This window comes from Ceratotherium simum, chromosome 34 (genome assembly GCF_057802395.1).
Source record: "Ceratotherium simum simum isolate JZ-2026a chromosome 34, ASM5780239v1, whole genome shotgun sequence".
NCBI classification, from domain to species: Eukaryota; Metazoa; Chordata; class Mammalia; order Perissodactyla; family Rhinocerotidae; genus Ceratotherium; species Ceratotherium simum.
This window is the reverse complement of record NC_141933.1, coordinates 16,713,272-16,725,465: the sequence shown is the minus strand read 5'-3', so window position 1 is coordinate 16,725,465 and position 12,194 is coordinate 16,713,272. Positions and strand designations below refer to the sequence as shown.

General features: G+C 50.6%; 1 protein-coding gene across 2 annotated transcripts in view; it reads left to right on the top strand.

Annotated features, from left to right (window-relative positions):
• Nucleotides 1-12,194, top strand: part of P2RX3 (purinergic receptor P2X 3) — a 38,426-nt gene that overhangs the window by 12,392 nt on the left and 13,840 nt on the right. For both annotated transcript variants that reach the window (XM_087422914.1, XM_004437362.3), the window contains 7 exons: nt 2,192-2,327; nt 2,760-2,831; nt 3,061-3,124; nt 3,863-3,956; nt 4,288-4,365; nt 5,106-5,247; nt 5,801-5,937. In XM_087422914.1, coding sequence (XP_087279040.1) covers nt 2,192-2,327; nt 2,760-2,831; nt 3,061-3,124; nt 3,863-3,956; nt 4,288-4,365; nt 5,106-5,247; nt 5,801-5,937 — 723 coding nt within the window. The remainder of the gene's footprint in view (nt 1-2,191; nt 2,328-2,759; nt 2,832-3,060; nt 3,125-3,862; nt 3,957-4,287; nt 4,366-5,105; nt 5,248-5,800; nt 5,938-12,194) is intronic.

Sequence of the window (12,194 nt, the reverse complement as noted above, 5' to 3'; positions counted from 1 at the left end):
TCCTTGACTCTTCCCAGGCATGTGGCACTCACTACCTCCCACAGCAGCCTGTGCATGGACGGCTCTCTGGGGGTTAGAGAGCTCCTGGCCTGAAGTCCTAACCCACTCCTTATAAATTTCTCAGGCCAGTCCGTGTGCTGCCCTGGGCAGTGTCCTGGCCTAGGCCCCCCAAGCTTTGTCTTCTCTGCGCTACAGAATCTCCAGTTCCTTCTGCTCTTCTGCTTCATCTCCATCTTCATCTTCTTCATCTTCATCGGATGGGGCTCTCCAACCTTGTACCACCCTGGTTAGCATGCAGAAAGTGACCCTAACCCAGCATTTCTAAAAGTGCACTCCTAGATTCCTTGAGATGTCACCAGCGTTTCTGCAAAACTGAGCGTGCATTTTCCAAACATATTTGATGAGGTTTTCTCACCTGTACAATGGGACAGTAACAGCATCTGCCTCCCAGTGTGTTGTCAGGAACAACTGGGAGTGCCCCACGGGCTGGAAGCCTAGTGTCCAGGCCGAGAGTGGCTTGAGCCTTGAGGGCTGTGATGGGTGATTTCAAATGGAAAGGTGGGCACCTCACAGAAATGCGGAGGGAAGAGTTGTCAGCAAGTGTCTTCTTGCTGCTGGGGAAGGCTGAGAGAGTCCAGGGAGGGAGGTGGGGATGGAAGAAGGGGGCCCTCCCTGATCCGCATGATGGGGTGATGGCTGGAAGCTGCAGGGAGCAGCAGTACAGGTAAATGTCCACTGGGTGGCAGCACAAGCCAAGGAATAAGATCAGAGGCCCCTCCTCCCTCCCAACCCAGCTCCATGTACCTGCCAGGTAAAGGCTCAGCCTCTGCCCTCCTTCCCCCTCCATCCATAGAGGGACACTGCCCAGTGTCCAGCTCCCAGGTGCCTTCAATGACTGACTTCCTGAACACCTACCACGTGCCGGGCACTTAGGGTACAGCCATGAACAAAGCCTGGGATGCATGGGATCAGAGGCCTAGGATCCACCCCTTCTCTCTCCAGGATGCCTGCCAGAGAGACAGCCTCCGCAGTCAGCGGGAATGACGGTGCGTTCTCCACTGGGCGAGTGAAAATTGGTTCTTGAGGGATAAAACTACCTCACTCTTTTAATGTATAAAGCACAAAGATACATACAGTACATAAACAGCTATCTATACAGTAGCCCCCCTTATCAGCAAGGGGTACACTTCAGGACCCCCTGTGGATGCCTGAAACGCCAGATAGTACCGAACCCCATATATGCGATGTTTTTTCCTATACATACATACCTATGACAATCTAATTTGTAAATTAGGCACAGTAAGAGATTAACAAGAATAACTAATAATAAAATAGAACAATTATAACAGTATACCATGTTGTAATAAAAGTTACGTGAATATGGTCTCTCTCTCTCTCAAAATCTTATCGTACAAATTTAATGCCTCTTCCATCTTCACCGAGCACTTTTCACTCACTTTAGCCATAACTTTTGCAGCCTGTGTGGCACTGAAACGAGCACGAATTTGTTTTTCCTTCACAATTTCACGGAGAAAAGATCCGATCTTACCGTAGATCTTAGCAACCTCAGCAAAGGATTTTTTTTTTCTTTCCTTATTAAGTCGAGACCTTTCACCTTTCCGCTTAAAGGAAGCCCTTCACCGCTTCTCTTTGGCACAGCCTAATTGGCAGCACCACTACTCTTGCGCTTTGGGGCCATTATTAAGTAAAATTAGGGTTACTTGAACACAAGCCCTGTGATACAGTCGATCTGATAACAGAGAGGACGGCTAAGTGGCGTATACAGCGTGGACCTGCTGGACAAAGGGCTGATTCACGTCCTTTGGGCGGGAGGGAGCAGGACGGTGTGAGAGTGCAGTTCAAAACTTATGAACTGTTTATTTCTAGAATTTTCCATTTAATATTTGCAGACCGCCATCGACACAGGTGACTGAAACCACAGAAAGCGAAACTGCAGATAAGTGAGGACTACTGTTGTATTAAAATTTCATGGGGGGTTTACAATTAGGAAAAAAAAGTCTAAGAAGGCTCCTTAGGGGGAAAAGATGGAGAAGCACTACTCTAAGCCAACCCAGGGCCCACTCTCAGGTCCCCTGCCTCCAGCACAGGCCTCCCCCTGCCAGGCAGGAAGGAGACCTCTCCCAGCTTCTGTCTGATGGGCCTAGACCTTCTCTCTTGCTCTCCCGCCCAGGTGGGTTTTCTTGCATGAGAAGGCATACCAGGTGCGGGACACAGCCATTGAGTCCTCGGTGGTAACCAAGGTGAAGGGCTTTGGACACTATGCCAACAGAGTCATGGACGTGTCTGACTATGTGACCCCACCCCAGGTACGGTCCCCCACCCCAGGGCACAGTGTGGATGCCTAGACACTGGGCAGGTTGGAGGGGAGGGGGCAGGGCAAGGAGAGTGCTCAGAGGAACCCCAAACCAGAATCTGGGCATCAGTGGCCCAGAGAACCCCCAGCGGCTGGGAGGAGAGGGGAGCTTGGGCCTGCCCTAGGAAGGCAGCACTGGGCATCGGGAAAGCTGGGTTCCCCTCGGGATCTGCTAACTTGTCGTATAATCAAGGGCAACACACAGAGGAAGAAGAGGGGCCAGAGGGTGGTTGGAAGAGCCTGGTCTGTCCTTTACTCGCCCTGTGACCTTGGCCAGATCTCTCAACCTAAGCCTCAGTTTCCTCATCTGTAGAATGGGGATAACAAGGGTACCACCTCACGGATTGGCATTGTTGCATTTTCTTCTCTCCTTTCCCTTCCCAAGGGCACCTCTGTCTTTGTCATCATCACCAAGATGATTGTTACGGAAAACCAGATGCAAGGATTCTGCCCAGAGGTGAGGGGAGGGAGGGAGGTCGGATGAAGTGGGTCATGGAAGAACGTGTTTGGGGGGGAGCTGGAAGGGAGGGGTGAAGGTGTAAGCAGAGGACCAAGGTCCGGCCTTGGTGCCGTGTCTGGGACCTCCACCCTCCAGAGGCCACTTGTGGGGAGGCAGTGGGAGCTGAGGAGCTCACCCAGGACCAGCTCAGGGTCCTTCACCCACCTGCGGACCTGTCTCCCCACAGAGCGAGGAGAAGTACCGCTGTGTGTCAGACAGCCAGTGCAGGCCCGAGCGCTTCCCGGGTGGGGGTGAGTGCAGCCCCTTCCTCGCCCCTCACAACCCCAAAGTGTTAGTGGGACCCTGAAAGGCAGCACACCCCCCAAGGGAGAGAGCCTACCCTAGGCGAAGGAGTGGGAATTGGCCTATGTCATGTAACTCTGCCGGCATTTATGGATGCCCACTGTGTGCCAGACCCTGCAAGGCTGGCACCAGAGGAGTTCCCAGTCCAGGGATGGTGGTAACAGACGGGTGTGCCACGAGGTGGCAAGTGCTGTCAAGGAGGTACTGTGGGAGCCAGGGGAGGGAGGGAGATTGGCTTTGGGTGGATGGACCCAATGGCTTCCTAGAGGTGGTGACATTTGAGACAGGCCCTGAAGGATGGGTAGGATTTGACAGTATGGGGGGCCTCAAAAGAACATTCTAGGCAGAAGGAACAGCTGCAGCAAAGGCTCAGAGGCCAGGAGGAGCATGCAGTGACTGGGGAACAAGGAGGACAAGGGGCCCTCGGGGTGACTGGGGCTTGGAAAGTGTGAGAGGAAGGCTGTCACCTCCCTTTGACTTGGTCTAGGGCTTGGAAGGAGGGGAGAGGAGAGTTCTTCAGGGCTAACGTGCCACCAGTCTGCCTCCCCTGCCCCATCTGTCTTTCCCTCCACCTGTGGGGACCCTCTGTATGTGTGTGTGGGGGGGGTCCCTGAGGAGGGGGCTTGGGGGCAAGAGAGTGGCAAAGGGCCGGGTGGGCACCCAGCACTGTGGCTCCACCCTCACAGGGATCCTCACTGGCCGCTGCGTGAACTACAGCTCTGTGCTCCGGACCTGTGAGATCCGGGGCTGGTGCCCTGCCGAGGTGGACACGGTGGAAATGTAAGGACTTGAGCCAGGCGGGAGGAGAGAGGAGCCACCCCAGCTCTCCTCTGCGCCTGTGGGAACTCTGCATCTCTGAGCTTGCAGCACGTCTGTGGGCATCCCTAGTGGTGTCCACTCTGGGGTGGGGAAGGGGCCTCAGGATATCATCTTCCCGGACAGCCCACTTCACGGGCCACCCTCCTGTCCCTCTGACCCTCAGACCCAGAGAGGCCACGACCATGTGCCCGTTGGGAGATGTCCACCGGGAAAGGTGCTCCCTGGGGTGAAAGCGCCCCTCGTTTCTCCTTCCTCTTCCCAAGCAGCTGAGGCCTCCTGTTCTCACCCACAGGCCCGTCATGATGGAGGCTGAGAACTTCACTATTTTCATCAAGAACAGCATCCGTTTCCCCCTCTTCAACTTTGAGAAGTGAGTCCTAGCTCCCTCCCTCAAGCCAGGCAGCAGGGCACCCACCCCACCTGGCACCGCGTTTCAGAGGAGCGGGGAGGCCTGTCACCACGTTTCTCCCCACTTTCTCCCGGTCTCCCCATCTCCCTGGAGCTCTTATTCCCAGCCTCCCCGCCAGCCCTGACCACCAAGTGTGGGGTGGACTCTGGGGCCAAGTTCTCTGCCGGCCTCCCTGCCCGGGGGCTCAGAACCCACATGGGAGTTTTGCTTGGGGCCAGGGAGGGACAAGTGAAACCTGGGCCTGGAACTCAGGTGCCTCCAAAGGTGGGGGCCGGAGGGCGCACCCGATTGCTTGTCTCCCCACATCAAGCCCAGGTGTGGGTGCCCCTTTCCTCTTAGTGAGCTCAGCCTCTCTTCATTGACTCCCTGGCTCAACAACTCCTCTGTGCATATTGGGCGTGTGCAAACACAAAGCCAGGCAGGACGGAGGTGCCAGGGGTAACCAGGTGTGACTCCTGCCCTCCAGGAGCCCCAGCCTGGGAGCTGAGGGGACATTAGACACACAACCCTAATACAGGAGAGGTGATGGGAGTTACAAGGAAGATACAGGGACAGAGGTGAGGGATACAGCGAGCATCTGAGAACTCACATCCGCCTGCCTGGGCGCGGAGGGCCCTGAGGCTCCCGAAGGCTAGAGAAACATTTGTGCAAGACTGTCTTCACATTAACCCTGGGCCTTGCCTCTCTCCTCTCCTCCCCAGGGGAAACCTCCTTCCCAACCTGACAGCCGCCGACATGAAGACATGCCGCTTCCACCCTGACAAGGCCCCCTTCTGCCCCATCTTGCGGGTGGGGGATGTGGTCAAATTCGCGGGGCAGGATTTTGCGAAACTGGCCAGCACGGTGAGGACTTAGCCACTCTTCCACGACCCGAGCCAGGGAACTCCCCCTTCCCGGACTTAGGGGGCCCTTTGGCAGGCAGTGGGGCGCTGGGGAAGAGGAGAGGCAGCGAGGCAGCGCCACCTGGTGGAAGCATCTCAGGCCTGCAGCTGGCTCTGTGCCTAAGCCATTTCCACCCAGCCCTGCCCTGAGTCTTGTCTCCCTCACCCTTCCCCCCAAGCCTGTTTCCCATTCCCATCTTCCCACTTCACCTGCAGGAGGAGGCCCTAGATCTTTGAAAAGGCCCACACAATGGGCAAGTGGATCTTTGGCCACTTTCTCTCTCCTGAGTTGGCTAAGTGTCTGAAGTTACCAAAAGCAGGATTTAGAGGCTCAAGTACAGTACTTCACCAAGCAACGTGTGATACACCACTTTTCTCACTCCCTTCCTCCGTCCTCCACCTAGAGAATGGAAAGAAATCACTTGTCCATTTGTCACGAATCCCCCAGCCCCCAGCCCGGTCAAGGACGGGGAGGTGGAGGGCTACAGAGAGCTCACATCCGGCCCTTTCTCCAGGGCGGAGTTCTAGGCATTAAGATCGGCTGGGTGTGCGACTTGGACAAGGCCTGGGAGCAGTGCATCCCCAAGTACTCCTTCACCCGACTTGACGGTGTTTCTGAGAAGAGCAGCATCTCCCCAGGCTACAACTTCAGGTAATTCCCCGTCTCCTGGGACATCAGGAGAAGGCGGCGAGGGCTGTCTAAAGAACTACATCTACACCCGCAATGCGCGAGTATTGGGAAGAAAAGGCCCCACATTCCCCCATCAGGTTTCTGCTCAGACTTAGGAAGGACTTTCCAACAGTCAGCCACTCGGAGACGGATAGGCCGTCCCGTGAGATAACGGCGCCCCATCCTGGGAGGGAACATGCCGAGGACTCATGCTCCCGGCTGGGAGTTAAACCACCTAACCAAGGTCACCTGCAATGTTGGGTTCTGTGATTCTGAGCCCATCTTAGCTCTGGCTCTGCCTACGTAACTCCCAGGTAGCCCCATTCCTTCCCCTGGACCTGAGTTTTCTAGGGTTTCTTGCTCCACAAAGCAAGGGCAGTAGCTGGTGTCAGTTTACAAGATGGAAATTTTGTATTTCTGTCTGTAACCAGGAAATTTCTTTGGAGTCACAAATAACAATGACTGGTTATTAGTTCTTCAGTGCCTTCCCAAACAAGAACTCCAACCAGCCTTTAAATAGGATCTAACTTATTTTCCCAATTTATATTTCCCAAATATGCCTTGAGACATAGGGGATCTCCCCCTGCCCCTCATTTTGAAGAAAGGGAAAGAGAAGAACCATGGAGATAAACTATTTGGAACCAACTGAAAGCCCCTCATTGAGCCCTGACCTTCTCCCATCCTAACTTTCCCATTTATGAAATGACGATAGTACTGTTATTGTCTTGAGGATCCTATTAGCCAATGTGTGAAAAGCTTCAGCTCTCTGGGGGTTTTTCCCCTTAATTTTTGAAGATCCTGATGTTTCTGATTAAGTACACACTGTTCTACACTAAACATGCTAAATAGGCTGTGATCAGGAAAAAAATACGTATAAGAATATATTTCAGTTATATGCAAAGAATTGTTGGTCAAATTTCTTTTGTTGTAGTGGTATTTTCCAATATAATGGCACACATAAGCCAAAAAAAATTAGTTCACCTTTTTTTACCTTTGTTTGTAGTTTCAGAAAGTAATTATCCACCACATTAAGCTTTATATTTAATAGTTAAAATGTATATGTATATTCTCTGGAAAGAAGATTTTTTTAAAATTGAAAATGCTTTCATAATCAACTCCAAACTTTAAAAAAAAAACATAGGAAACAACACATATTTTAAAGTAGGTTAAAAATACTATTTGGCTCCGCAGCGGAAATTGGCATATTTATTCAGTCGGTACATCACACTGAGATCAATACAAAGGATATCTGTATGATGGCTTAAAATAGTAACATATTAATAAAATGCTTATGATCTAAAATGCAAGTTTTCATCTCTGTAACTTCCCGCTGGCCATTGGGAATTCTTCAATCCTCCAAATAACTCATTTGGCAGGAAAGCTTACGAAGAATATAGCTACTATGAAGACCCTGACTATTGGTGTCACACAGCTTTAGAACAATGTCCTTCCTTTAAAGAAGAATCGTTTGGAGTTTTTGAGCTCCACCTTTATTGTGCAATGGCTGGCCTCCCTGCCTCCCCGCCCAGGCAGGTAGGACATGAGATGGACCTACTCCTAAGTAAGCATGGAATTATATTTGCAGAGTCAGGTCAGAGGGTCTCTGAGGACCCTGCGAGTGTAATTCCTGGGGGCCTAAAGGAAACTGTCTGAGAGGTGTGGGTCCCAGATAACTGACCCCCTCACCAAAGACATCCAGACCAGAGTATGAAGGAGCAAGGCTCTTCAGTTCGACACTTGTGGTTTCCAGAGGGCCCAAGGAATCGCACTGGCATGGGGTAATATATGACAGCCGTGGCAAGCAGAGGGCTGTGCCCAAGTTCCCTCAGGTCCATCCCTTGGGTGCCCACCCACCACCCTCATGCTGCCTTCAAGCTACTGCCACCACACGGACACCCACGGCTAAGCTAAAAGCCCACATCAGGGAGGCTACAGACCACCTTTCTGAATCCTTGGTTCAGTCAGGGTCAGCGCAGGCCATGGTGCAGTTCCTAGGATACAGTAAAATGCATGCTGCTGTTTAGAATCCCACAAAGCTCCTTGTTAGTAGGCACAACACTAACCTTCTCTGTGTGCAAAGTGTTTCGTGTGCTTTGGCTTATCATTCCTCACCCACTGTGCGAGGGAGGTGCTGCAATCTTACCACTTCGCAGGTGAGAAACCAAGGCTTGTAGAGTTAAGTAAGTTTCCAGAGGTCACAGAGCCAGTAAGCGTGTTACGGAGCAAGGGCTCGATCTGCTGTCACAAGATAAAAGGCCAAGCAGGTGGTGGTAGAGAAAGAACTTTAGTAAGAGATAAGCTAGCAAATCGGAAGATGGTGGACTGTCATCCTAAAGAACCCGTCTTAAAGGGGAACTGATTTGGAAATGATTTATGTAAGGCAAACGGTGCTGGGGAGGGGGCTCAGAAATGTCAGGTGATGGGTGACCCCAGAACGTTGGGTGCCTCTCCGTAGTGAATCTGCTGAATGCCACGTTCCTGAGGAATCTAAGAAAACCTGTTACCTCCTTATCTGGGACAGAAGGAACAGTTTGGGCAGAGGGCATAAATTTTCTGCTAACCAGTTATTCTTTCGACTGGTTATAGACTGGCTTGCCTACATGCAGTTCTAAGGGTTTTTCCGAAGCACACTGTGAGAATAAGATGGGGAGGGGGAGCATGTGGCCTTAGGGGCTGAAGTTCTAAGAGTCCTCTGCGCAGGGGCAACTGTCTTTCATATTTCTACGTGGGTCGCATGTACAAATTCGGGGGGGGTTCTATGTGTTGCATGTGGTGCATTTTTAGTCTGTGATGTCTAAAGTTGACAACTGGTCATTGTAGCTTCTCAGCGCTCCTGCGAGCTGCTTAGTGGGGTGGGTGGGGCTGTCAGCAAGCTACTCTATCAGCGGCCCTCCTGCTGTTCTGCAAGGCAAGCTCAGAAACGTTGGTTACTTTGTTTCCCAGGTTAACCTTGTGGGTACAAACAGGGTTTTATCCTAATCCAGGGAAACTTTAACTTTGTCCTGAGTTTCAAGCGTGGGAGCCTGGATCCATATTTTCTTGGGATACATATTATCTCTATCCCAACCAGGAAGGCTAGGGACATTCATATTTGTTAATCCTTAGAAAAACCTGCCTATGTGATTGATACTCTGGTCCTCACTTGAAGAAGCTGAAGTCCAGCGAGGCTATAAGACTAGCAGCTGCTACAGGCACAATTCATAGCCTGGCTTTTTGTCTCCCAAACAAACTCATTTGCCGCTCCCTCTCCAACAGACCCCAGATTTTTCAACGTCCTACTGGTGCCTTGTGCTCTGGAGGGAATGGAATCATTCAGCCAAGATTCAGCCATGTTTTAATCTGCAAACTCAGATATCCAGAGGCAGCTAGAGATTCGCATTTCCATCACTAATTACTTCTGAAGCTCCTTTCCAAATCCCCCCACCCTCCACTTTTTGCAGCTCTTTGCCTGTGGAATCAGAGATTTAGAGAATTTATAGCTGTTGAAAACCCCTTGGAGACGCCTCGACTGAGGCAGTCATTTTATAGATGAGGAAGCAGAACCTCCAAAGGGGAAAGTGACTTGAACAAGGTCACGGGTGTATCTTACAGTAGCCTTAGAGGTCATTTCCTCCCAACTCCTACATCCGTCTCTCTGCAACGCAGCCCCAGACAAGGGGCTGCTTCCCAAGATGGCCTGCCCATCATCAGATGGCCTCCAGTTATTGAAAAGGTGACGTCATATTTAGCCAAAATGTGTCTTCCTGCGACTCCCACCCAAAGTACCTGTTGCTGTCCATCTAAATTAACCTTTATTTGTGTGATCTCCTGAAGGTTTCCATCTGTCCCCACCTGAAATTTGGTGGAAAGATTTTATTTTTACTCCTAGGTTTATTCTTCATGGCTAAAGACTCCAGGGGCTGCTCTAACTTGGTATTTTTATGAAGCCTCTTTCCAAGTGTCTTGAGAGTGTGCGGTTCGTGGGTTCATTCAGATTAGTAGTGGACAAAGTGCAGCATTTCAAAAAATAAGAACTGGTGAGAGTTGCCAGTTCAGTGGAGGGCAGGTGACAGGTGCCCCAGCAGTGGAGTTCCTGCAAGGGCCAGGCTCCTGCATCACAGGTGGACACTCAGTTCACAGAGCAGGATTTAACCAGAGCACTACATTCCCCAAAGTGCTGGGAGCAGGCAACACTGTGTGTGAGTATTGAGTGTGAGTTTGCGAGTGAGTGGGTATGTTTGTGGATGAGTGTATATGAGTATGTAAGTATAGGTGTGTGTCTATGCATGAGTGTGAATGAATGTGTGTGTCAGTTGTGTGAGTAAGCGAGTGTGTGTGTGAGTGAATGTATGTGAGTGTATAGGCAGAGATGGTACAAAGACAAATTTAAAATACTGTATCAGTCAGGGTCCCAGCAGGAAACAGGTGGCACATGCAAATTGGGTGATTTGAGGAGAGTTTAATAAAGGGGCTGTTTCAAAGGTGTGGGCAGAGTGTAGGGAAACCGCAAAGGAGAATGCAGTGCCTGGGGCCAGTCACAGGACATTGGTGACTGCCCAGTTCTGAAGGGGTGAGGGCAGGAAGCAGTTACTCGAATCAGGAGTCAGAGAGCTGTGCGGAGAGGGCAGCCTGACAGGAGACGTGACCCAACCAGGCCCCACCAGAAGCCAGAAGCCAAACAGCTGGTGGAGGCAGCCAGGGCAGGGTGGAGAAGGAGGACCGTGGATCAGAGATGTCCAGTACAAGTCCTAACAACTCCCACCTGTGGAATCACAGCTCTTCATCAGCTTTTGGGTGTCTCTAACTCCCTTATGCCCGTGATGAAAGCTTGGACCGTTGACTGCCCAAGAAAGATACACGTACTTATAGACATGAGCAATTTTGCAGGCAGTTTCTTTTTTTAAAGGATACTTTATTTCTACAAATAAGACATAAATACATCCTCAGAGTAATAAATCCAAGCAAAACGGAGACACACAGAGTCATGGCTTGGAAACTCCCTTGCTCTTCCAGTCCTGCTCCCCCTGCAGAAAATTAACATCCTGGATGGTTCAGTAAGTTTCCTTCCCGGCCTTTTTTTCTTGCATTTGTATGTATGCAGCATAAAATTCCAGGGCTTTGAAGACCTTTAAAAGCCTATCCCTGGACCTCACATTAAGAGCCCCTCGAGTTAGGTTTGCAAAGCCCTTTCACACCTATTTTTGACAAGATTCATAGCTCGCTGCCCTCCCCCCACAGTAGGCTCAGAAAGATTTTGAGACTTGCCCAAGATTACACAGCCTAATAAGGAGGTACATCAAGACTCAAACCCAGGAGCCTGATCTATAGCCACTGCTTCTCCTCCACCATCACGTTGCTTGCAAAAAAAAACAAAAGCGGCTGTAGGAGATATACCCCATAGTGATTATTGGAATGACGGGAGAGAAGCAAATGGCGCATTTAGCAATGTCTGATTTCTTGTTTCTCCTCCAAGCATTCCGAAGACAGCTTTGCTACTAAAAGGCAACACAATTTTGGATTTCCTCTCTTGGTGTCTGGGACAAAAAACACTTGTTCAGCTGCTAGATGTTCCTCGTGCTGTAGGTGTTTCTAGTGATCGTTCTGTGTTGGAAACGTACCCACAGCAGCTTTCATGAAGCTCTGAAATTTGGCGCCTGCTCTGCTTACGTGCTCACACTTGCAGATCAGCAAGATCTTAGGCCAATTGACAGAGACGGAATCGAAGTGAGCCCTTGGCTTTGATCGTGGTTTTTGCAATCTGGATTTTTCTCCTTCCAAAAGCCATAGAATATGTGTTAAAAGCAGCCATTTCCCTCATTTCCCCAGAAACACTCGAAGGCTCTCTTCCATGGGGTGTATTTGCTTGAGTTCTCCATGATCCATTTTCCTCTTCACTTTCTTTAGGTTACCGGGGGAGGCGAGGCAGTTACAGAGACCCTGAATTTATACAGCCCTTTATCCTTTTCATGTCTATCTTATCCTCACAACAACCAGCATTATTGGTAGAAAATATTGGCTAACACTCCTTAAGCACTTACCAGTGAGCCAGGGACTTAGCAAGTGCTGTTTGTGGATTAGCTCATCGACTCTGAAGAGGGAGAATTTTATAGCTGGAAATCTGAGGCTCAGCGGTGTCATTTATCTGCCTAAGGCCACACAGCAAATAGCACTGGAGCTGGAATCAAATCCTGGCAGCCTGGCTCCAGAGCCTGTGTTGGCAACTACAAGTATTCTAGTAGGACCAATATAGTTACCCCCAT